Source organism: Rousettus aegyptiacus, unplaced genomic scaffold (assembly GCF_014176215.1).
Source record: "Rousettus aegyptiacus isolate mRouAeg1 unplaced genomic scaffold, mRouAeg1.p scaffold_m13_p_4, whole genome shotgun sequence".
Lineage (NCBI taxonomy): Eukaryota > Metazoa > Chordata > Mammalia > Chiroptera > Pteropodidae > Rousettus > Rousettus aegyptiacus.
Genome location: NW_023416307.1, coordinates 1,932,285 through 1,955,372, shown reverse-complemented (window position 1 = coordinate 1,955,372; position 23,088 = coordinate 1,932,285). Strand labels below are relative to the sequence as shown.

The 23,088-nt window shown below is 48.7% G+C and overlaps 1 protein-coding gene across 1 annotated transcript in view; it reads left to right on the top strand.

Annotated features, from left to right (window-relative positions):
- The window catches only part of LOC107498540 (SH3 domain-binding glutamic acid-rich protein), a 28,799-nt gene extending 16,434 nt beyond the window's left edge, over window positions 1-12,365 (top strand). The window contains exons 4-8 of the mRNA XM_016121773.2: window positions 1,711-1,785; window positions 2,475-2,567; window positions 8,059-8,088; window positions 8,654-8,765; window positions 11,211-12,365. Of these exons, the coding sequence (XP_015977259.2) occupies window positions 1,711-1,785; window positions 2,475-2,567; window positions 8,059-8,088; window positions 8,654-8,731 (276 nt within the window). The 3' untranslated portion in view covers window positions 8,732-8,765; window positions 11,211-12,365. The remainder of the gene's footprint in view (window positions 1-1,710; window positions 1,786-2,474; window positions 2,568-8,058; window positions 8,089-8,653; window positions 8,766-11,210) is intronic.
- The last annotated feature ends 10,723 nt before the right edge of the window (window positions 12,366-23,088 follow it).

Here is a 23,088-nt window from a genome sequence, read left to right as displayed (position 1 = left end):
TGATGGTGGTGGTGGAGGTGGAGGTGGTGGTGGTAAGTGGAGAGTAAATCTGGCTGCCAGTGTTCTGGAAGCAACTGGGGAAGGGGGCTAGGAGGGCCTTCCCTTTCAAGATGTTGACTTCTCATGTAGACCCCCTTGTCCTGGGTTTGGTTCCTCACCTCAGCTGGCCTCATGACCAGGAAGTTAGAATCTCTCTGATTTAAATTATGAAGAGACTAAACCTGTTAACTGAGGAGGAGTCAGTCATTACAGAGAAACTATGAGGTTACTTTGCCCGCCCCCCCCCCCCCCACACACACCTTGGGACCACCAGCATCATGGATTTTTAAATTTTACTCTTATTTTCATTTTTTTTGATTTTCTGAAAAAACTGTATATAAAGCTATATATTTAATTTCACAAGCAAGCCATATGTTGTTTTGTATTTTTAATGCCAAATCGGTATCACATTTTTTGGAATGTTCTTCAACTTGCCTTTTAAAAAAACAACGTGGTTTTCAGACATATCCATAGTAATATATGTAAATCTATTTCAGCTTCCTCTATTTCATCTTATCCCATTTAAAAAACATTGCATCTCAGTTTTTAGATCCCTCCATGATTTGTGCTTAGGTACTGTCACATGCATGAAATTCTGCTTAACTAAGTGGAAGAAAGATGGCCATGGACTTAGGAGAGCTGGCCTAGAGAGACCTAAGAGGCCATCCGGTCCAGATCCTTCTCTTCCAAGAGGAGGAACTTGACACCTAAGGAGCCGAGGTGATTCGTGCACAAACATGCCACGAATTAGCACAGTCTATGCTGGAACCTTTGCTGTCGTCAGCATTGCTTGGGTTTGTAGGTGTTTATGTGTGTGCACACAGGGAAAGTCCTTCAAGTATCCTTTAGGAAGACAGACACTTGATTTATGGAAATGATATTATTTGTCACAGTGTCGTTTTGTAGTAAACAACATTGTGGAGAAGTCAGCAAGGAAATTAATCTTGTTAAAGCTAAAAATAGACCCTCTTGACAATTATTTAGAAGTGCGATTAAAAGTTTGAACACTCATTTTCTGATTAGCGGGCTCCCTTTGTGAGCGATTTTGAATAATGACAAAACCGTTTCAATAAGGGCAGCATTTCCCAGCAACCGGAAGGAGGAAGGCCAGATATAACAGGTGATTCAGGTGCCTTCAAATGAAGGAGCGCAGAAGGAAGAAGCGGAGGGAGACCTGGAGAAACATTTGATGGGGACCGCAAAAGATACGAACTTGGAGCAGAAATGGGCATTCTGAGATTTCCTAATTTAAAACTGCAAGGCGAGCGACAGAGAATGGATACCACCTTGGCCTACGCTGTGGTCCGAGGAGCTTGAAGGCGGAATCCTTTCAACGTGCCCCACAATGCAGAGAACGAGAGACCGGGAGGGGAAGCCAGGAGCCCGAATCAGACACAGGAGGCCTAATGTGTGGGTAACGGGTGGGGGGGGGGGGCGGAAGAACAGAAGACCGGGGAGGAGAGCCCCTAACTAGCATTGTGACATCTTCTGCCTTCATTTTCTTGTCTCGATGGTGTGAGCGGAAGTGACCGACCTACTTACTGAGGCCACAGTGTCGTTAAGATAAAACGAGGGATGAAGACACACATAACTTGAATAGTTAAACGATGTTGAAATGCAAAAGATCGTCTTCGAGAAAATCCTCCAACGTTTTCAATTTATGTGATGCAGGTGACAAAGTCGGCCGAGGATGACTCATCCCTTCCCAACGGCGATGTAGCGGGAGAGGCACAGAGCACCCTAGAGGTGAGAGTCGGCGTCTCGCTCCACCGCCCTGCGGGCGGCTTTCCTCAGAGCGTCAGCGTGGCGCTGATCTCTCTGGACCTATGCTGTGTCTACCTGCTCGCCTACCTGTGAACACGTCTGTTCACTTATCCATTCATCCATCTACCCATCTACCCATTATCTGTCTGTCTGTCTGTCTTTGTCTAGCATCTATCCATCCGTTGTCTCTCCGTCTTCCGTCCATGTCTGTACCTGTGTATGCATACATGCATGTGTGCATGTATCTATCACCTGGCCATCATCCATCCATGCATACATCTATGTCTGCCTGTATATATTTATCATCTTTTTAAATCTCTAAAGTTATGAAGCCTCCCTGAGCAACTGCCTAAATGCCAAACCCTTCGGCATTCTCTTCATAAGCCTTAAGTGAGTGAACTGAAACTCTCTGTTTAGGAGTTTATTACTCTACCATGCCCATGAGTCAGACCCGTTCACTTACACACCGATAGCTCCCATCAGTAGCGCTGAGGGGTGACAATCCTACACTCTAGTAGCTAAGTGACCTCAAAAACAGGACATCTACATTTTCTCCATTTATGTGCTGTGTATCCAAGTAAGAAAACCATAACACATGTGGTCTGGTGTTTGCCTGTTTCCTTGGAAGCTTATCTCGGGTTAGTGATACTGTGTGTTTCCTTTATGACCAGGGAACAGAGAAGACCGAAGAAAGCGGAGAAAACGAGGCACAAAAAAAGGACGAGGAAGAGGCGGGCAGCCTTACTGAATCCCAAGAAAAGAACGTGAGTGTTTGCTTTTTTCACCGCAGTTTCATTGGATTAATTTCTGTTCATCGTGTATTCACGGAGCTCCTACCAGGTGCCGGCAGTCCTTCGGGGCACACAGGAGCGAGCGTGATACTGAGGAGCTGAGAGGTGAGCCAGGTAGAAGCTGGTGATGTGTATCTAACAGGTTAACCAATGTGGTCCACATACGTCGAGGGCTCAAAGGGAGCCAGACGAAGGACCTGAACCCAGGCTCGGAGGGACAGGCCAGACGAGACTTTGGTAATTTGTTGTTGTGTTGAAAGGGTTAGGTTGGGTCGATGTTCTTTCCGAAACCAGGGACTTGTTCGTTGTCATGAGTGATGGTGGATTCCCAGGGTTTGTCCACCAAGTCTTTGTGGGAAGCCAGGGGCACCCGGGGAAGGAAATCGACAGCAGTCACAATCCAGTCTGGGAGTCGCAAATCCCAGCTGATCCAAGGCCCACGACGGGATTCTAAACGGGGTTCTACTTCCGGAACCACAGAACAAGGGGTGGAGGGGGAGAAGACTGGTTCTAGAACACCAAGCTAGGACAGTGGGGAACCCGATGGGCCACTTATTCCAGGAATTCCAAGAACGTGCCTGGGAGCCAGGTGAGGGGGAGCCTGACCGCTGTGGGGCTGTCAGCATCGGGGTGGGGGGCGGGGAGCTTCTTCACGGGAGAATTTCTGCGGGCCTCTGTGTCGCTCTTGTTGTAGCAAAGACTGTTTACCGAATGCTGATGGTTTGTATTTTTACTTATCTTTTGATTCTAAGAGAGGTGTGGACAGCTTTTAAGATAGTTGGACCCTGTTCCCAGCACCGGGCCTGTGACTAGGAATGGTCCAAGACTGGCAGCCCTGCTGTGAAACGCTGGGGAGTGGACATCGGGTGGTCTTTATCTTTAGGAACCTAGATTTGTGAGGGGCGAGGGCCGTAAATTCCTCATATTAGAAGCATGCTAATTCAAAGTGTTCATAATTTAAGACTCCTTGAAATTTTTTTTTTTAAAGAAAGATGAAATCTTTACTCTTGATCTAGAAGTTAAATGGGGTTTCTTGGCAGCCTGTATAATTCAGAAATAATAAATTTTAAATGAAATATAATGATAGTTTCATTACGTTGTAATTTAAAAATCTGTGTTTTTATAATTTGAATTTGGCATAAATGGCCTAACACTCTATTTTAGTATTATTGATTTATATGCGATGATTCATGTCGCTTCTTTTAAGACAAAGACCAAGATAGAAAACATTACAGCCAACCCCTTTGAGGTGAGCCGAGGTAGCTTTTGACAGTCAGACCCCGCCTCCTCCAGCAAGGGCAGGGTCTGCTTCAGCCTCTCAGCCTCTTGGCCCCTGGGGCCAGTTCAATGACGTGACAAGCCATCCAGACCAGGGCTTCCCTTTGTTACTATTATTGAAGATTGTGAGCCTCCTCCGAAGTCAGTTATCATCTCGCAAATTCTGATAGGAACTTAAAACGTCATTTTTGTTTTTTTGACATGGGCTGGGATGAAAGAAACGACTAAGGAGAAGATATTTTTATTTTAGATGAAGATATTATTAACATTATTACATTATCGAACTGTTTTTTCAACTCTTTGATAATATTTATTCTACGTAAAGACAGATTCTGACTTTTCCCCATTTATAACTGATACATGCTCTTCGACTGACTTTAATTCAGTTAAATAAGAAAAAAAACCTTGTGATTTCTCAGTAAATAGCATAAAAAAAAGACATGATAATGTGATTAGCTTTGGGATTGAATACATAGGAAAATTCACTGAACTTTAAAAAGGAGACGAAACTATCTGTTATTTTGAAGTTGCGTTCTGTGCTTGCTGTCTGTTTCTATGGCCTGGGGCTGGCTGGGAGAAGGCCATCTCTGGTACTTGTCATCATGGCTTTACCCACCGTGACCTGGGTGCACATAGGCTTATTTGTAATAAAGGGGGCAGTTAGATCGTTGCGTTTTACCATTGTTGTAACATTCATCTTCCAAGTACTGGCCGCATCCATACAGCTTCTAGGCATCACGACCCAGATGAATCCAAGTCCTTTAGATGGAAACTCTGGCTCTGTAGAAGACCATCCTGAGGCGGTTTCAGGGGTTCTCAGGGTTCTCCCCTGCCGGCCCGCGTTGTGTAAACAGTGCCGCTCCCTGTGCTTCCTCATCGCCGACTGTCCACAGGGACGCGCGGGGCACCATTTACGGGGCCTTGATTTGGCTTCTATGATTCGTGTGCGGGGGGCGTCGGGTTCCTTTGTTTCTCTAGACGTGGCTCGATCCGCTTCACGCCTCTGACTCCCGGCCGGCAGGAAAGTCGATCTGGGCAAAGTGCTGCAGGGACCCTCTCCTCCCTGGGGACTTGGAGGCATCCAGAGTCTTCAGTGGCGCCTGGAAGGGGGAGGGGACTCTGGTTCTTCATCTGCCTCGGCCGCGTCGCAGTGTGGCCTTCCTGCTGCCCGGTGCGACTGTGGAGTGCTGGTCTCGTGCAAAACGCCCGGGGCTGCCCGAGGGTTGAGAGAACCCGGCTCCTGCCCCTGGTCCCCGGCGTCCTCCCCAGGCGGCTCCCGGCTGGCCCTGAGCTTCCTTCCACACCAGCCACCTGTCCTAACCGGCCACTGCCTGACACTCACCACGGCCGACACCTGTCCTTACTCCTGGCCACTCGCCGCCTCAGCAGCCTGCCTCCCTAGCCAGCCAAGCTCCCAACACAAATAGCTGCTGGAAGGTTCTAAGGCTTCCCACTTCTGAGGCTTCGCCCGACTAGCTGTCTTAGCACAGATGAAGTAATTTGAAGGTGTAGCTCTATCCAGGGAATGGTTTGTACCCTGTCCTAAGATTTTGCAAGACCTTGGCTTAATTGACCATGTGATTATAATTATCTTAAAAAAAAAAACAAAACCATTTTGCTGATGCATTTATCCGCCAACCAGAAAAGTCAATGCAAGCATTGTTTGTAGGTAAGGATCTGCCTAATTTTGATATTTTACAATTCTGCGAGCTAAGGATGGGCATTTAAGTTGTTATGTAATTACCACATCCCGCTCCTTCTAAGAGGGAGTTGAGGCAGGAGCAGCGTGCATAAATGCATTCAGCCAGCATTTTATCAACAGCCTGAGTCGCCGCCACGTGCCGGGCAGAATTCCAGGGGCCGGGGATAGAACACGAAAGGGCTCGTGTTTTGGTAGAACTGGCGATGGCGAGAGTGCCTGAGTTTCTTCAAAGCAACTGCTTTCTTTACTTAACATGCCTTTCAAGAGATGCAGGTCGATTCAGGCATCGATCAGGGGTCCTGGGACCCGGGTAATTGCTGCTCGCTAGCCTTAAGAATTGAGACGGACTCTTCTCCCTGTAAGACCCCTGCTGCCCTCCATGCTAGCTCTAAGGATAACCCGTTTTAACAGTGATCTTCTTAATGCATCTCTTTCAGCTGAGTACAGTTAATAAAAATGACGGGATTTAGAAAAATGTAAATCTTATATAGTTGATAATTCTAAGTTGCATATCAGGAATTTTAATTTGATCTCAGGTGGATAAGAAGAAAATTGTTGTTCTTCGAGGGTTAATAGCCAACTTTGTACACTCATTGATCCAGTTGCTTAATGCAGTTATTGAGTTTGTTTCATGGTTCCAGACAGTGGCTGGGTCCTGGAGATCCAAAAATGAGTATGACACGGGTTGTGCCCCAAGGGCTCCTCAGACTAGTCAGGGAGATGGGTAAGCAAAGGATGATTATGGGAGCAGCAGATATGGGAGACCCAAACTAGGTCTGGTTGAAAATATTTTAAGCAGTGTCCTGGAAGGTGTGAAAATAATTGAAAATTGAACATTGAAAGTTGCCCGTGGTCCATGTGCATGGCTGAAAGAATGGGGAGGCACGAGGGGGCGTGAACGGGGGGCCAGGTGGCGATGGCCTTTCAGCCACTCTAGGGATGATGGATTTCTCTCGAACAGGCGGACGTTTTGAAGCATGAGGGCAGCAGGGTCGAGTCCGCGGTCTTAGAGCGCTCTCTCGCTGCAGTGTGGGGCTCAGGCTGGGGATAAGGGAGACCGGAGGTGGTGTGACCGGGCGAGGTGACAGTCAGGGCAGGGGAGGGACAAGGCGCAGGTGGAGTCAGGCCTTGCAAGAGAGGCGTCTCCACGGCACCGAGGAGCCGACGCCAGAGTCGCCCAAATGCAGGACTCTTCTCTCTTGGACGTTGTTTAAACTCTAATACTTGGCGTATTGCCCGCGGTGGTCTGTGTGAGGGTTTGTTCGGAGGGTCCCAGTGCTGGGAGCACCTCTCGGGCTGGCTCAGCTGTGGCCGGCTGGATTGGGCTCTCATGGTCTCTATTTGACACACCGGTCTCGGACATCAGAGTTTTGTTCCGGGATTGGCTGAAAACAGAAGGCAGGCCTGGGGAATGTGTGGCGAGTCCTCTGTGACGAGCCTTCCATGATTTCGCCTTCTCTGTGGCTGGCCTCGAGAGGCAGCATGACCGAGCAGGAAGGTCACCGACGTCGGCACCGGGAGCCGTGAAGCGAGTCCCGATTGTGTTGTTCGCTTGCTCTGTGACCTTCGGCAAGTTACTTAGATCTGTGGTCCCGGGTCCTCATCTGTGTAAGAATGGGGGGTGGGCGAGAGGGTGCGCAGGCCTGCAAGATTGCTCTCACCCTCCCCACCCGAGGCTCCCCGAGCGCTCTGCGCGAGGCGCCGGCGTCGGGGCTCGGGGACCGCTCTTCGGCCCTCACCGGTCCCCTCACCCGGAACGTCGCAGTGCTCCGTGGTGCCCCGGGGAGCTTCGCCCCACGGCCATTCGGGGAAGGCATGGCGAGGTCTCATTTCCTTGCATTTTTAGGAGATACACTTTGGTTCTGTTACTTCGATCTGGAGGAAATAGAAATTCCAGAGGATTGGCAGGAGGGGGAGCTGCCCGAGCCTGCGATGACCTTACTGGCCTTTCACCAGAAATCAGCGTCTGAATTATGCGCGGTTCAGAAACGTTATCATTTTGTTCTGTTGGAGGAAGAGTTTTTGATCTACTTCTATTAATTGGTTCAAAGCTGAAGGGAAAGCGTACTTATCAGGACGTAAAGGCAGAAAGGACATTGTTTTGTGCAAAATTTCGAATTGCTTACGTATGTGGTCTGAACTTTACGAACTAGGTCTACAGATCTCCGATACGTGCTGGACCTGGAGAGAGAGTTCAGCATGTAATGAAGCAATATGACCGATTGATTCTATTTCCTCAGGCATACGAGTGATGGAGAAATATCTTCATCTCATAATATTCCAGCGGCTCGAAATACAATGCATGAAATAAGTAGGCATCGCTCAGTTATTATGTCTTTGCTATTTATATATTTTACCGATAAGTTAGTGTCTTTCGTTTTGATGAACATGTATTTTACTATAGTTCGCTTAATTTTTAGACTTGAATTCAAACTTATGTGAATTTATCTTTTTTTTTTTCTCAATTTTGTTTACGGACCTAAGGAAGAAGAGGGAGAGACGGCAGAGGAAAAGGTACAGTAGCGTATTTAACAGCTGCACTTAGTAAAAACCTCTTTTAGTTGGGAGTTGCGGTTCAGCCGCCTTCTCCTTGTTGTTTATGATATGAAGAAGTCGATGCAACCCACACGCCTGGAAATCCCTCCTTACACCTGCTGAGCAGGGAAATAAAATAAGTTGGAGACAAAGTGATCAGACGGGGCCGGATGGAGCAGGAGGGCTGGGCCCCGGCCCTCCGTCCGAGCCTCCTGTGGTGATGCCCGGCCAGGTCAGGCCGGGTCGTGGATGTGTGTTCCATTCTGCCTGTCCGCCCCGTCGAAGAGTGCAGTTTGTGCAGCGGGCTTGATGCTGCGTGCTGGTGGTTTGACTGCCTCCCGCTCGCCTCGTTGGCGAGGGAGGGATCCCCTTTCGGGGGTCATGGGGCCGAGAGGCCCACAGTGCCTGGCACTGGACGGATGAGGACAGCGGGCGGGGCGCGCGGGGGGCCCTTCCGTCCAGTCCGCGATGTCACACCCCTTTCCTTACTGCATGCGTTGACTCTTACGCGTCTCAATAACGATGTCATTTTTGTTGAAATCAGACGGAAGACGTAACCGAGGAGGGAGTGGAAGGGGCGGCAGAGGACAAGGAAGCCGGAAAAGGAGAAGAAGATCCTTAGGCATTTTCCTGCTTTATTCCTTCACCGTTTCCAGGTAGCCGCGTGGTCCTGGGGTTGAACGCTCGTTTATCGCAGTAGCTGTCTATACCGCACTTCACTTGGCAATGGACGTGGATTCCAGCTCGAGTCTGTCTGTCTCTCTTCCCGTGGCTCGGGCCCTGGGGCGTGGAAGGCCGTGGGCGGGAGGAGTGCCAGGAAGAGGGGCGGCTGGGGAAGAGCCGGTTTCGCGTTTCTTTCCCTTCGTTTCCGTCCGTGGTCTGTCACGCAGAGTCCCGTCCTGACCACTGTGCGCACATATCTGCGGGGGGAGTGACACCTGGTGTCCGTGGGGACGGCAACAAGTTCTAACCTTAAAAAAACCACAGAGCTGGTTGTCGTTGCCGAAAGACACACGTTGCTGCTAGAGATTCGGCGACATGAGCTCGGCGTCCCGTTTTTACTCCTTAAACGTCGGCTGGAACACTCCTGTAGAAACTCTGTGGAGCGGCGGGGTTCCTTAGGGGTCTCTGATACGACATGTGCTGCCCCGTAGCTTTAAGCTTCTGCTGACGATGAAAAACAATTACGTAATTTTTAACAGTTTGGCAAGTGCCGCATCAATATATTAATAAGATAGTGATAGGATCTAATGATGGCGGATATTGAGGATTTGGGGGAAATGCTCACATGTTCTGGGCCAGACGGATAGGATGGTATGTGTGAAAACACCTAAAGGTCATTAAGTACTATAAAAATATCCGGTTTTACAAGACATTTAGCAAATACCTATGTAAATGTCATATTATTATTAACCTTAGTTGACCCTGCAACCGAATTTGAGAGAGCAGTTTATTTTCTGAGGCAGCGAGGCTTACAGTCTCCTCTGCTGCATAAGGGTTATTTTTAAAATTAAAATTAAGGATTTTTTTTAGTCTCCTTACTGTCCTATTACGCCTCCACTGATGCGTATCAGACAGATTTGGGGGCGGGAAGACAGGGAGAGTGGGGGAGTGGCACGTGAGCACCCAGCCCCCAGCGGGTGTTCGGAGACGGAGCCTGTCAAGGGAAGGGCGGAGGCAGCGCTCAGCTGGGCGAGGAAGGAGTCCTGCTGCTCTGCAGATACCTAACGACTAGCAGAGCTCTGTGCACCAAAGACCGCACCTCCCCTCTTAACCTACTTACGCTCAGACGTTAAAGGCTAATGCAAAATCTCAGCGCGTGAATACATTTTTAGGAAATCTTAGAGCTGGTCAGAGTGGCCATCACAATTTGTGAGTGGGCCATGAAAGTCTCGTTCATTTAATTGCACAGTGAATCTGGTCTGTCATTTCATGTTTTCCCAGAGTTTTTTTTTTTTTTTTTTTTTTTCACGTTCTGAACACACAGGTTTCTACTTTAAGGCCTCATGTTATCGTTTCGGGCGCGATCCCTTTTACTTTCTTCTGATTTTGATTTCCTCCTGCTGTTGCTGTTGAGAAGTCTGCTGCCAGTCCCATTCCTAAGGCATGGATTGGGACCCGTTTTTGAAAAAAACAAAATTGGCAAGTTTACTTTTAGATGTTTCATCTGAAAAATGGTTCAAAAGGAAAATATGCTCATATTTATCCTTACATCAAAAAAAAAAAAAAAAAAGCCAACCCACAGTAAAAGACTCCTATGTGCTGTTACATCTATTTCTATCCACTATGCATGTGAAGTTCTTTAGGAGCTATGCAATTTTAATGTAATTATTAAAAAACATCGAGTTTGAAATGGCATGGCTGAGAGCCAATCCATCAATCCTTCATGTAGCCAGATGGCTTTATAGGCTGACAAAAAAAAAAAAAAAAAAAGGCAACTGCAGCTGTGGCCCGCACAGTTTTGCCAGTTTTCCTGATGGCGTCTAGTTTGGAATCCGGTCCGCCGTGGTCCGCCGTGAGGTCAGAAAGGGCCACAGGAGGGACGCGACGTCCTCCTTCGACGCGCACCTCGGCAGACGCGCGGGCGGGCGGCAAAGCTCTCGGCTTCCCCGCGCCAGCCGGTCCCCCAGCTCGGGGGGTGTGGCAGCCACCTTATTTGCAGGGATGATTATAGGGGACACATGGCAAAGAATGGGATTGTGAAGCAATTCGTGTTTCCCGTGTTCGAAACCGATGCTCAGTTGGTGGCCCGGGAGAGAGAACACACAGCGTGAGACCGAATGTCCCCCCCGTGAAAGGCCGCGGCCTGCCGCCCTGCCGACGCAGCCGTGGACCGCCGAGACGTCCTCCTCCTCCAGGACGAGGCAGGGGCGGCTGCGACCGGAGGCGTTGACCCCCTCGCGGTGTTCGCCATGCGCTAACGCGGGGAGAGACGTGACCCCGGCCTGGTTTAATTTCCTCTCTTGGGAACAAATGGAGGCTCGTGCTTTACGGGATGAAGGGCAATACCTCCCTGTACCGCATAATAGAGCATGGAGATTGTGGGAAACTCCCTGTCTCCCTTTACCAGTCTTCTCCCTAATATTTCCCCTGTCTTTTAGGAAACTCAAGCCACGAAGCAACATTTCAACTTTTCCCTTACAAACCAAACTCAACCAAATGCTGTGGCCGGAAGCTGGCCCGCCGCTCCGTCGGTCTGGCCTCACAGAGGAGCGCACTGTCTGATGCGGTCAGATGCCCGCGGACCTCCCGACGCGATCAGACCATTGTTAGGTGCAGAGACGACACCTGCGCACCGCCACGGGCCTGGCGTTTTTGGCCTTTGCTTAACTTTTTCTTTTTTCTTTTTCTTTTTCTTTCTTTTTTTTTGCTCTGCATGAATAGATCTTACTCATACCCTGAAAAAAAAAGTTTCAAAATATAGAACTTCTTTTCGTGCTATGACGAAAATATTTCTTTGTATGTGCCTTAGGCTGCTTGTCTCAGAATTAGCTTTGAAATTGGAGAGCTTTTCAGAGGACAAGCACACAAATAAAGATTAATAGCAAAGATCTTGTCCCAAAGAGCATCAGTTTCTTTAGTTTTGGTCTCTACTTGTATACGCCTGAACTCAGCCCATGCGTCGCCCCTTCTGCATCCTCAGCAGAGCTTTTCCTCGGGATGTGTGTGTGTGTTTCCTTAATAATTTTTTACTTTTTAATTATAGTGCATATGATATATCAATTTCAGCATACAGCACAATGATTAGACGTTTATATAACTAACAAAGTGATCATCCCGATCAAGCTGGCACCCGACCGACACCACACGGAGTTATTACGATGTCACCGGCTCTCTCCCCTGCGCTGTACTTCACGTCCCCGGGACCGTTTTGTAACTGCCGGTTTGTACTTTGCAACCCCTTCTCCCTTTCCCACGCCCCCAGCGCCCTTTCCATCAGACTGTATCTGCGAGCTTGTTCCCGTTCTGTTTGTCCGTTTGTTTTGTTCTTTAGAGTCCACACGTAAGTGAAATCACGCGGCGTTTGTCTTCCTCTGACCTACTCCACTCGGCACAGTGCCCTCTGGGGCCGCCCACGCGGTTGCACATGGCGAGAGTGCGTTGCACGTGGGCCACCTCTTCCTTATCCATTCACCTATCAGAGGACACGCGGGTCTTGTGTTCTCACCCACTCGGCCACGCCGTGTCTTTTGATTGGAGAATTAATTCATTTACATTTAAACTAATTATTGATTGATAGGTCTATAGTTCTTGCCTTTTGATTATTTCTTTTTCCTCCTCTTCTTCCTCCTCTTCTTCCTCTTTTGCTCCTTCTCCCCTTTTTTCTCTTGTCGCTTTAACATTTCTTGTACTACCAGTTTGGCGATGATGAATTCCTTTAGCTTTTTCCTATCTGGGAGATTCTTTATCTGTCCTTCGATTCTAAATAACAGTTTTGCTGGGCAGAGTAATCTTGGTTGTAAGATTGGCTTTTAATCGCTTTGATTATTTTCTGCCAATTCCTTCTGAGGAAGGAATTCCTGCAGAGTTTCTGTTGAGAAATCGGGGCGACAGTTTATGGGAGCTCCCTTGTAGGTATCTAACTGCTTTTCTCTTGCTGCTTTTAGGATTATCCATTCATCTTTAACCTTCGGCATTTTAATTATAATGTGTCTTGGTGTGGCCTCTTTGAGTCCGTCTTGTTTGGGACTCTGTGCTTTCCGGGCTTGTATGTCTACTTTCTTCGCCAGGTTAAAAAGGTTTTCCGTCATTGTTTTTTCCAGTAGAGTCTCAATTCCTTGCGCCCTCTCTTCTCCTTCCAGCACCCCCATGACACGAATGTTGGGGTGCTCGATGTTGTCTCACGGGTCCCTTAAACGATCCTGGGAATTCTTTTTCCTTTTTGCTGTTCCGATTGGGTGTTCTCTGATACCTTCTCTTCCAAATCGCTGTTTTGATCTTCTGCTTCATCTGGTCTACTACTGATTCCATCTAATGCAGTCTTTATTTCAGTTAATATATTCTTCTTTTCTGACTGGTTCCCTTTTATGCTTCCCATCTCCATTTTTCTGTTTTTCATCTCTTTAAGTTCTGAGTTCATCTACTCTACCTCTAAGTTCATTGAGCATCCTTATAACCAGTGTTTTGAACTCTGCGTCTCTTAGATTGCTTGTCCCCATTTTGTCGAGTTCTTTTTTTTGGAGCTTTGTTCTGTTCTTTCACATGAGACATGCTTTTTTTGGTCTCCCCATTTTGGCTGCCTCCCTGTGTCTGCCTCTAGGTATTAGGCGGGGCTCCTAAGTCTCCCCACCTTAGTAGAGTGGGTTTATGTGGTAGGAGTGCTGTGCGGCCCCTTGGGACAGACCTGGGAGGGGTCCAGCTGCAGGCCAAGTTCAGCCACAGCCTGTTCACCTCTGGGGCCACGTGGTAATAGTTGCCAAGAATCCACATATGGCCGCCACCTGTGCTGGGCTTCTAGGTGCCCCAAGAGGCCAAGCCAGAAACTGAGGCCAGCTGCAGGGCCTGGGGTACAGGGCTCAGCAGAAGGTTCAGGGCACGCCAAGGCCAGCTGCTGCCCCTTTGGGTTTTTTGAGCCTTGAGAGATTTGGGAAGAGTTTGCAGCCAGTGCCAAGACAGCCGGTTTCTGTGGAATAAACCACTGAACGCAGCTTGGTTGGGCCCACAGGCCGAGAGAGGCGGGTCTCAGAATCACCTGGGAGCAGCAGCCTGCGTTATCTAGCTGGATGGTGATACAGCCGTGGCGGCACCTGGGTCTGCATGCCAGGCAGGGGAGGGCTTGGCCAAGGAGCAGTGGATACCACCAGCACTTCTGTCCTGGAGAAAGCCGCCCCTCTGCCTCGCCCCACAGCCCGGCGGCTCAGCGCCTCCCCGTGCGTCCCTGGGGCTCCCCGGGCGGCCGCCCCGGTGCTGGAGCTCAGGGCGAGCGAGTCCGTCCGTGAGCAAGGCCGGCCGTGGGCCCTGTAAGAGGAACTGTATTCTTTTCTCACGGGTTCTTTTTTTATGTTTTCCATCTCTGTTTTTAGGTGTGTTATCTCTTTGTTAAAGTTCCCATTGAGTTCACCTACTCTTCCCTAATGTCACCAAGCATCTTCATAACCCAGGGGTCCCCACCCCCCAGGCCGTGGAGGTGCCGTCCTGGCCTGTTGGGAACGGGGCGCACAGCAGGAGGTGAGCGGAGTTTCGTCGTCTGCATTCGCGGCCGCTCCCCAGCGCCTACATCACCGCCCCCGCTGCCCCTCGGATCCTCGAGCCTTAGGATTCTCATAGGAGCCCTGACTCGTGGTGCCACCAAGGTCGGGGACCGCTGTTATGGCCAGTGTTCTGAACTCTGCACGTGGTAGACTGCGTGTCTCCATTTTGTTAGGTTCTTTTTCCGGAGCTCTGTGCTGTTCTTTCGTTTGGGACACGTTGCTTCGTCTCCCCGTTTTGGCGGCGGCCTCGTGTTTGGCTCTACATGTTCGGCAGGGCTGCTACGTCGCCCGGTCTTAGGAGAGTGGTCGTACGTAGTGTGCGTCCTGGGTGGCCCAGGGACGCAGTGTCCTCGGCCACCTGAGCTGGGTGCTCCAGCTGTGTTCCTTGTGTGGGTCGTAGGTGCCCTCCTCTTGCAGTCGAGCCTTGGTTGCTGTTGGCACATTGATGGGAGGGGACGGCCCCTCGGGCTGGCTGGCTGTGAGGACTGGCCGTGAGCAGGGGAGGAGCTGCCGGCAGGGCTGACCCCAAGGAGCAGGGTTCACGTTGGGGGCTCTGGGGCCTGCCCACTCTGCTCCTCGGGTGTGTCGTTTGTGGAGGTGGTTGGGAGGTGCTCTGGTGTGGTCCGAAGCTGGCCACCGGGCGTGTTGGTTTGGGGCCTTTGGGAGGGGCAAGGTCAGCCACTGCCTATGACCTGCCCAGGCTCTTGAAGAATATTGAACATGCTTTTTTTTCAATAGCAGCTTAACTGTTGCACCTGTGCTAGCTTGCTAAGCGAAGTGGCCTACTGAATTGTAATACTAGGGAACGGCCATTAGGTGGTGACAAAACACAAGCTTCTTGGTAGAGTGTGTCTGCCCCAGAGGCCCCTCGGCCTTGCAGTGTGTACAAGTTAGGGTACTGTTGAAATCAGAAGGTTGGCATAAGGTGTCGTCAGCCAGACAGAGGGAAAACGAACAAACAAAACCTCCACACCAATTGGTCCATTAATTAGTGTGTCATTTACAAGACTTTTATCCAGGATAATTTATTTGGGGCAAAATGCTGTGGATTCTTCAAAGCCATTAGAACCAATAATTGATTGTTTGGATTTCACACCTTTGCATTCCACGGGAGGGTCTGAACTCAGTCTGAAATTGATTACCTACTGACAATTTTGATAACACACAGGATCTTCCATTAGCCTATACATGTTTCTAGCTCCTCACAGAAGTATCAAGAGAACCCCAATTCCCTAAGTGGCTCAGTGTCCTTCCCTGTTTCAAGACTTTTAGTCATAATAAAACATATGTCCACATATTTGGAAATATCCTCATGATCCTCACAAAAGCATTCCTTTAATCGTTGTCTAAGATACTCGGCTTTTTTTTTTTTTAACCATTTCTTTTGGAAGGACTTTCTGGTAAGTAAAAGATGATTTGCAAAATCTTTGACACATATCAGTAGGTCGGGTTGTTTCCTAGAAGTAGAAATCCGGAAGTTGTTCGAAGGCATGGCAGTGCTCTGGGAGCTGGAATATTCAGATTGTAAAGGGCCAGGTCAAGTGCGTGTGAGTAGCATGGTTGGGTTACGAGCATCGGGGACAACCGGCGGGGGTTGCGGGGACTCATAAAAGCACAGGAGCGAGACACCTTCTCTCATGGGCTCACGTGGGCGGATCGAACTCGTAGTTTGAGATTAAAATTAGGCCGCTGGCTACTGTGCTTTGCGGTGTTTTTATTCGCTCACGTCTCGGGCGCCTGCTATGCGTCAGGCTCTGTACCGAGGGCTTCATATCATTCCTACAGCAACCCGATAAGGTGGCTGCCACCCTCATTCTACAGATAAGGAAACCGAGGTTGGTTGGGGTGGGGAGGGACGTTCAGTTCAGTAGTGTGCAAGGTCACACAGCTTGAAAGTGGCCAAGGCTGGGACTCAGATCTACCAGCGTCCCACCCCAAAACCTGGACCAGCCTTCCCAGCAAACCTTTCCTCTCTGTCCTCGACCATGGCTGCGCCCCTTGGACAGTGCCGGGCGGGCAGGGGGACCTCAGAGCGCCTCCCCCTGGGCCGCCTCTGGTCGGCGTATTCTGTCTTTGGACTTGATGCCATGGTCAGGATGTTCGGGCCTTGGGGTAAGGTGACTAGCCCTTCTCGGCTGTGATCCACTGTGTGCTGGTTTCTGAGGTGAATCATCAGAGGGCAGTTCTTGGAGCCTTCTTTCTCAAGTTTTTGGGCCGCTTGCTGTGGCCGCCACCAGTTATAGAGGGAATGGAACCCACCGTCAGCCCACAGTGCTCTGGAAATTGGTCAGCGGCTTCAGATCCAAAATCTTAGATTGTAGTGAAAAAAAAAACCTAAAAATTGTCCTCTGCCTTTTGCAGTCTGGTTGGCCTTAGGCGCATCCCACTTAGCAGTGCCGAAGGACGCTTCTGGGCCTCGCTGTCAGTTGCTGTCCAATGACCCGCCGGGGTCGTAACCAGCTCCTCATGGTATTTTAAGCAGAGAGGATGGTTCCTTCAGGCTCATAGCTGGGGATGATGTAATGAACTCTTAGTCCTAGAACATGGACTGTGGTTTTCTATTGTAGCAGGTCAGGTTTCTCTGTGGTCCTTTTATAAAAATTTTGTTTTCTTTACCTACCCATGGAAAGAAACAAAAGTTACCTAGGGAAGAAAATAAAGCTCATATTAAAAACATCACGCTGATAATTTCTCTTGAAAGTCAGCAAAAATAAAGTGGAGAAGTACAACCTGGTTCTATTTTCATCTAAGGAGCAGAGATATCATTCTCTAGCTTTTAATTAGATTCATAAAGATTTAAACCTTAGAACATCATTAAGTCAAAGCCACTAAAAAGACACCTTGATGGTATTTCAGAGTCACGAAAGGCTTTCTTGGTATGAGATTCTGTGTGTTTTGTTTTAAGCTTTGTTTTTATTCCATAAGTCATATATATTTATCAATTTAAAAAAAAATACAGGTAAGCAAACAGGTAAAAATAAAATTCATAATCCGTCTACCCAGAAATGACCATTATTATCATCGTAATGTATTTTCCACACCATTTTTTTCCATAGAGTTATTTCTCTCGTTATAATGCTAGAACTGTTTGGGGGGTTTCATTTTTGTAGCCCTAGACTCTGCATATTTTCTCACGTAATCAAATATTCTTCAGCAACATCACCTCTAATGCCTACATGACATTCTGTATTGTATAAATGTACCGTGAAATTTTTAAAAATCTGCTGATGTTGGACTTTTAGATTGACTTTTCCAGATTATAGACCAGGCTGCAGGGAAGGTCCTTGTGATAACCTTTTTTATGTGTTAATTCCTTGGGAGGACCTCCTGGAGGCGGGATTATTTGTGAGATCAAAAGCATGCAAATTTCTTAGGTAATTGGTTTCATTCGCCTACACTTTTCTTTGAATTCTTTTGCTAATTGGAGAGATGAAAGATATTTCATGGTCGTTTCAAGGTACAGGTCTTTAATTGTTGGAGGGCGCAGACAGTTTCTATATATTTATTGCATACGTTGGTGTTTTTCCCGTGAGAATGGACTTTTTGTATCCTTTGCGCATCGTTCTATTGGTTGGGTATTTGCCTTTTCCTGATGCATTTTGGGCGCTGTCCTTGGCTCCTCTTTCCCAGACCCGTGAGAAGGTGCTGTCTAATTTCTCTTCCTTTGAGACCGAGTCGGCCCTAGTGCCTTATTTCTAATAACTAGAATGTGGCAGATTTGATGCTGCGTGATTTCCCGGCGCAGGTTACAGAAGGCGATACAGCGCCCCCTGGCTGTCCCTCCTGGAACGCCGGCCCTTAGTCCCGAGGCACAGCCTTGTGAGGAGCCTGCCAGGGAGGGGCTGGGGGTGGGATTCTGGCCACCAGCACCAGCCCGACCAGTTGTGTGGGTGAATGAACTTTCAGATGACTGTCGCCTCCAGCCCTTGGGCGGGAGCTGGACAGAACAATCCTTCCTTGCTGAGCCAAATTAGATTCCCAGGCAAATAAATGGATGTGTTCTTTGCGGGGGTGACTGACTGTCTCGCCGGCGTAGATCATCAGAACAGCGTGGACGCCCAGTGCTCTCCCGTCCGTGCTACCAAAGCCGGTGCTCATTCTGGCTGGAGGGCCCTGCCCCGTCATGTCCACGCGCCTCGACCGCACCTGCGTGTTAAGGCCCGGCTCGATGGCACACCTGTCATTATGTTTTCCTCAGTATTCCCACAGGAAAGGATTTACTCCACACTCTGACCTCTTGGAGCCTCTTAACTAGCCTCTCTCACGATACGAATCACTTTCTGTGTGTCGATATTATAGATAATTCATACAAGGCGGCTCTCTCCTCCAGATCAGTGGCTTTCAATTTTTTTTTTTTTTTAAAGTCATGGAGCTCTTTGTTCAAATCGATCTCCAGCCGAAAGACGAGGCGGAAGGAGGGGTGCTCTGATGTAGTTACTGGGACCTCGACCCCCAAGGAGACTCAGTTCGGAGTACAGCTTGAAAAGCGTGTGCCCGGTTGCAGGTTTCCTTTTCCAATCAACTTCGTCACAGTTTAATTTGCACAATAACATGTACATGTGCTGTTTTTCCAACGCCAGCCGATTCTCTAATTCTCTGACACCAACTGGGCATCTCGCAAGTAAGTTCCAACACTAAGTCTCAGAGTCAATGCAGCTCCTGCAGGTTAGGGGCCCCGGCCAGTGAGACTGCCCTCACTTCAGACACCCCTGCGGTCTGAGGACTTTTGCATCTCTATCTGGTGGACTACAAATTCAGAGCTTCTCGTGACTCCCTCTCTAGTGACAATTCACTGGAACGACTCACAGGAGCCAGGTAAGCATAATAGTTATGATTCCAATGTCTCATGTAAGATACAAATGAACAGCTGGACGCAGAGGTGCATGGGGCGAGGCCCAGAAGGGTCCTGAGTGCACGCTCAACACCCGGAAGGCTCCCTCCAACTCGCCTTTGTGAGGTCTTCACCGGGGTTTCATCACACAGCCATGATAGATTAAAGCCCTGACCACTGGTGCTTCTGCAACTCCTTTCCATTCTGCGGAGGTGGGGGGGGGGGGCTGAAAGTTCGGGCCTTCTCAGCACACGGTGGGTTTTTCTGCCAACCAGCTCTCATCCGAAGCTGTCCAGGTCCCTCCTACCCCTTATGGGTCATCTCATGATCCAAAGGGGCTCGTAGAGAACAAAAGACACTTTTATCACTCAGGAGATTCCACGGGTTTTGGGAGCTCTGCGCCAGGAACGGGACACAATGGCAGATATGTTTATTATACCGCGGTGCCCACTGTAAGTGTACGGTGTGCTGAGTTCTGCCAACTGTGTATACGCACATAACCAACACCCCATCACGATCCAGAACATGTCTGTCCCCGAAAAGGTGCCTCGTGCCCCTCTGTACCCAACCCCTCCCCCGACCCATCTCCAGGCAACCACAACTCTGTTTCCTGACATAATAGATTCTCCCGTCTAGAACTTCATGCCAATGAGTAAGACAACCATGTATCCTTTTCTGCCCAGAATGTTCTAGAGATTCACCCATGTTGGCGCTAGTATCAGCAATTTGTTCCTTTCCATTGCTCGATGGGGATTAGCAGAGTTTATAGATTCGCACATCTGTTGATGGGCATTTAATCATTTCTCATTTTTGGCTATTTGAATAAAGTTGCCATAAACACTTGTTGACAAGTCTTTTTGTACATAAGTGTTTTTTTTTCATTTTTTTTTTTTGTTTTAAATTTCTCTTGAGTAAATACCAAGTGGTAGAAATTAGATTGCAGGTTTTTGGAGACAGAGTGCAGTTGGTATTCATCTTTGTGACCTAGAGAACAGCGCCTGAGTGTTAAATGAATTTCTTGGTCAGGAAAAAAGAGAACCAAACCAATAGCTATTAAATGTTTACTGTGCGCCAATCACTCCTCAAAAGATTTTTCATATATCGTCTCATTTAATCCTTCCATTGACCTTAAGGCCTTAAGTGTTATTTTTATAGAATTGTATTTCTAGAATTATATTTCTGGGGACACAGAGGCTCAGAAAAGCGAGGTAGCCTGCCTCGGAGCACATGGCTGGTGGTTGTAGAACTAGGATTCAAAGCCTCCGTTTGGCTCCGAAGGTTTATTTGTTACCACTATTTTTGCCATCTCCCCAAACAGCGAAGGCATTTTCGACTGCGGGAGAATCCTTACGCTCTCCAGACAGCCTCTGTGGGGTTGGCAGAGCTTTGTGACCACAGAAGGGGTCACGTCCTGCTGCTCCGTGGTCCGAGTCAGCCCAGAACTCTGGGGCACTGGCCATGTCATCATATCATTACCGTTAAAAATAAGAGAATCGTCAGCTGGGTTGTAAAAATTTATCCACATCTTCTGTGTGCTCAACCTTTTGCTACTGAACTAATTATTAGTTGCCACCTTATGGAAATTTAGACTAATTACCTGCCTCTTGGCTGTTGACTCAGAGTAAACAACACTTCGCAAACGCCCTGGGCTATTCGGGAGCCTCTTTCTGGAGCTGGGGGAATCTTTTGGAGGCAAGACCCCCCCCCCCCACGCAAGCCTGTCTGGAGAGCTTAGGGGTTCTCTCGCAGTCAACATTGCCTTCGCTTTCTGGGGAGGCAGCCAAAAATAGCCGTAATAAAGAAACCCGGCCTTTGGAGCCCAACGGAGGGTTCGAATCCTCGTCCTGCTGCCCACCGGCTGGTGCACCCACGCAGCCTGCTACGCTCTGCGGCGATCCAGCGTTCCTGACGGTTTTATATCCATTTCTCTCCTCCGAGTGGGCGTGACATACAGGACGGCGGTGGCTACCAGTGGTTGGCATGGCACAGACAGAGCGGGCTGGCCTGGAGCTGACCCGTGCTGGCCCGCACTGGCCCGGGCACAGCGATTGACGGAATATGGGAATACTTCTGAGGCTCTAGGTACACACCTGCTGCCCCGTCCCCCGCCCCCCAACGCCCTCCCCTCCGCTGCCCTACCCTCCAGCCTCTAAAGGGTTTGCCCTCCTGGCCACAAAGGATCCTGTTCAATGCCGGGCCACATCCGCTCCCACTGGCATGTCCCCACGACATGAAACTGTTAAAAAGTAATTTGCAAAATGGAAATTTACAGCATGAGGTAAAATTCTTATCACGCTGTCCAGCATTAGGAGCCCAACAAACCGCCGTTTCCTCCCTTCGCGATTCAAATATATATTTTAAGCATGAGTGACAGTTAGGGTACGGTGCACCCCCACGTCTTCCTGCTGGCGACAAAGAACAGGCAGGCGTCACCGTCCAGCAGCTGCGACATGAATTCGGGGCTCAGACGGGTTCCCTTTCGATTTTCGGTTCTCTGCTTTCTAGCACATGTGATCTTGGGCGAGTTATGGCAAGTCACGCAACTTTTCTCTGCCTCAGTTTCCTCATCCGTGAAATGGTTAAGAGAACATTTACTTCAGGGCGTTGCCAGGGGCGAGTGAGTGGGAGCAAAGAGCTCGCACCGGGGGCTCCCCACGCGCGGCCCCCGCGTCTCAGACCTCGTGGGTTCATTCAGGGCCGAGTCTCAGGCTTCAGCTGTTAGGTCCGAAACCTGTCGCCTCAGCAACGCACGGGCTTCGGGGTGGTGATTTCAGCTGCATATCTTTCTGTCTTTGTTTTTTGGTCGGAGAGGCTTTCCTTAAGGATGAATTGATTTAAAGTTGTAGGAAGTAAAGAAAAAACGAGCTTTAAACATGGAAAACAAACTCGAAGCTGGGGTTTTGCATGTGTGGTCATTACTCTTTCTGCCTGTGTGGTAGGAGGAAAGTTGACTGTCCACCGCGAGCCCTGATCATGGAGTCGGCAACGCAAAGAACTGTGGCTTCCCTGAGCAGAAACCCTGCAAGTTCCTTGGGGCTTGAATCTTTGGTTTTAAATCATTAATGACGAATATTGGGAACCCTGTTCTTTTCCTTAATAAGATTTTATTCTTGAATCGAAATAACACTCAGAGCTTCAGGGCAAAAGCAATAGCAACCTTTGGAAGCGAAGATGGGAAATGGGCTTTGCAGGGGTGTGTGTGTGTGCGTGTGTGTGTGTGTGCGTGTGTGTGTGTGTGTGTGTGTGTGTGTGTAGAAAATAACATTACCAAGATGGAAACACTGGGCAGGAAATGGAGAGCAAGACACTTCCAGATTCTTCCTGGTTCTTCCTTCAGTCACACAAACACCCAAGAAGAAACAGTTATTGCTGACCGATGTGGTTTCCAAGAGATCAAGGTCATCTTCTGGCTAGCACACTTCCTCTGCGGGTGTCTCTTCTTGGTTAAAAGTTCATTCGATTTATCTTGGGGAAGCCAAAAGGTAGAAACTAGAAATGCCCCTAAGAAATGGAAAATTTTCTTGTAAGTGATAATGCTGGCAGATATTTTCAGAGATGCCAACTGCAGATACGGTTTTATTTCTTTATGGAAAAAAAGGACTAGAATCAAGAGTCTGCTCTGCCCTTGCTAGTATAGCCACCTAAGGTTAGCTGTCCTTTAAGAGCTACTTAAATTTGGCTCAGATTCCTGTTTCATTCGTAGACAGAAACTCGTTTCCCACTGGGAATTTTCCAAGGAAGAATATCATCTTGGCGAAATGTTAGTTTAGTGGAGAGAGAAATTGCAATGATTGTATGTTTATGTAGTAACGTAGCACGGGCGTATACGCATACCTCTCAGTTGCTTTGCCTCTCAAGGTAAACGGCATAATTTCATTCATTCGATTGAAATAAGTTTTAAGTTAAAAAAAGACAGACGCGTCAAGGAAAGGAAGGCCAACAAACCCTTTCCATATG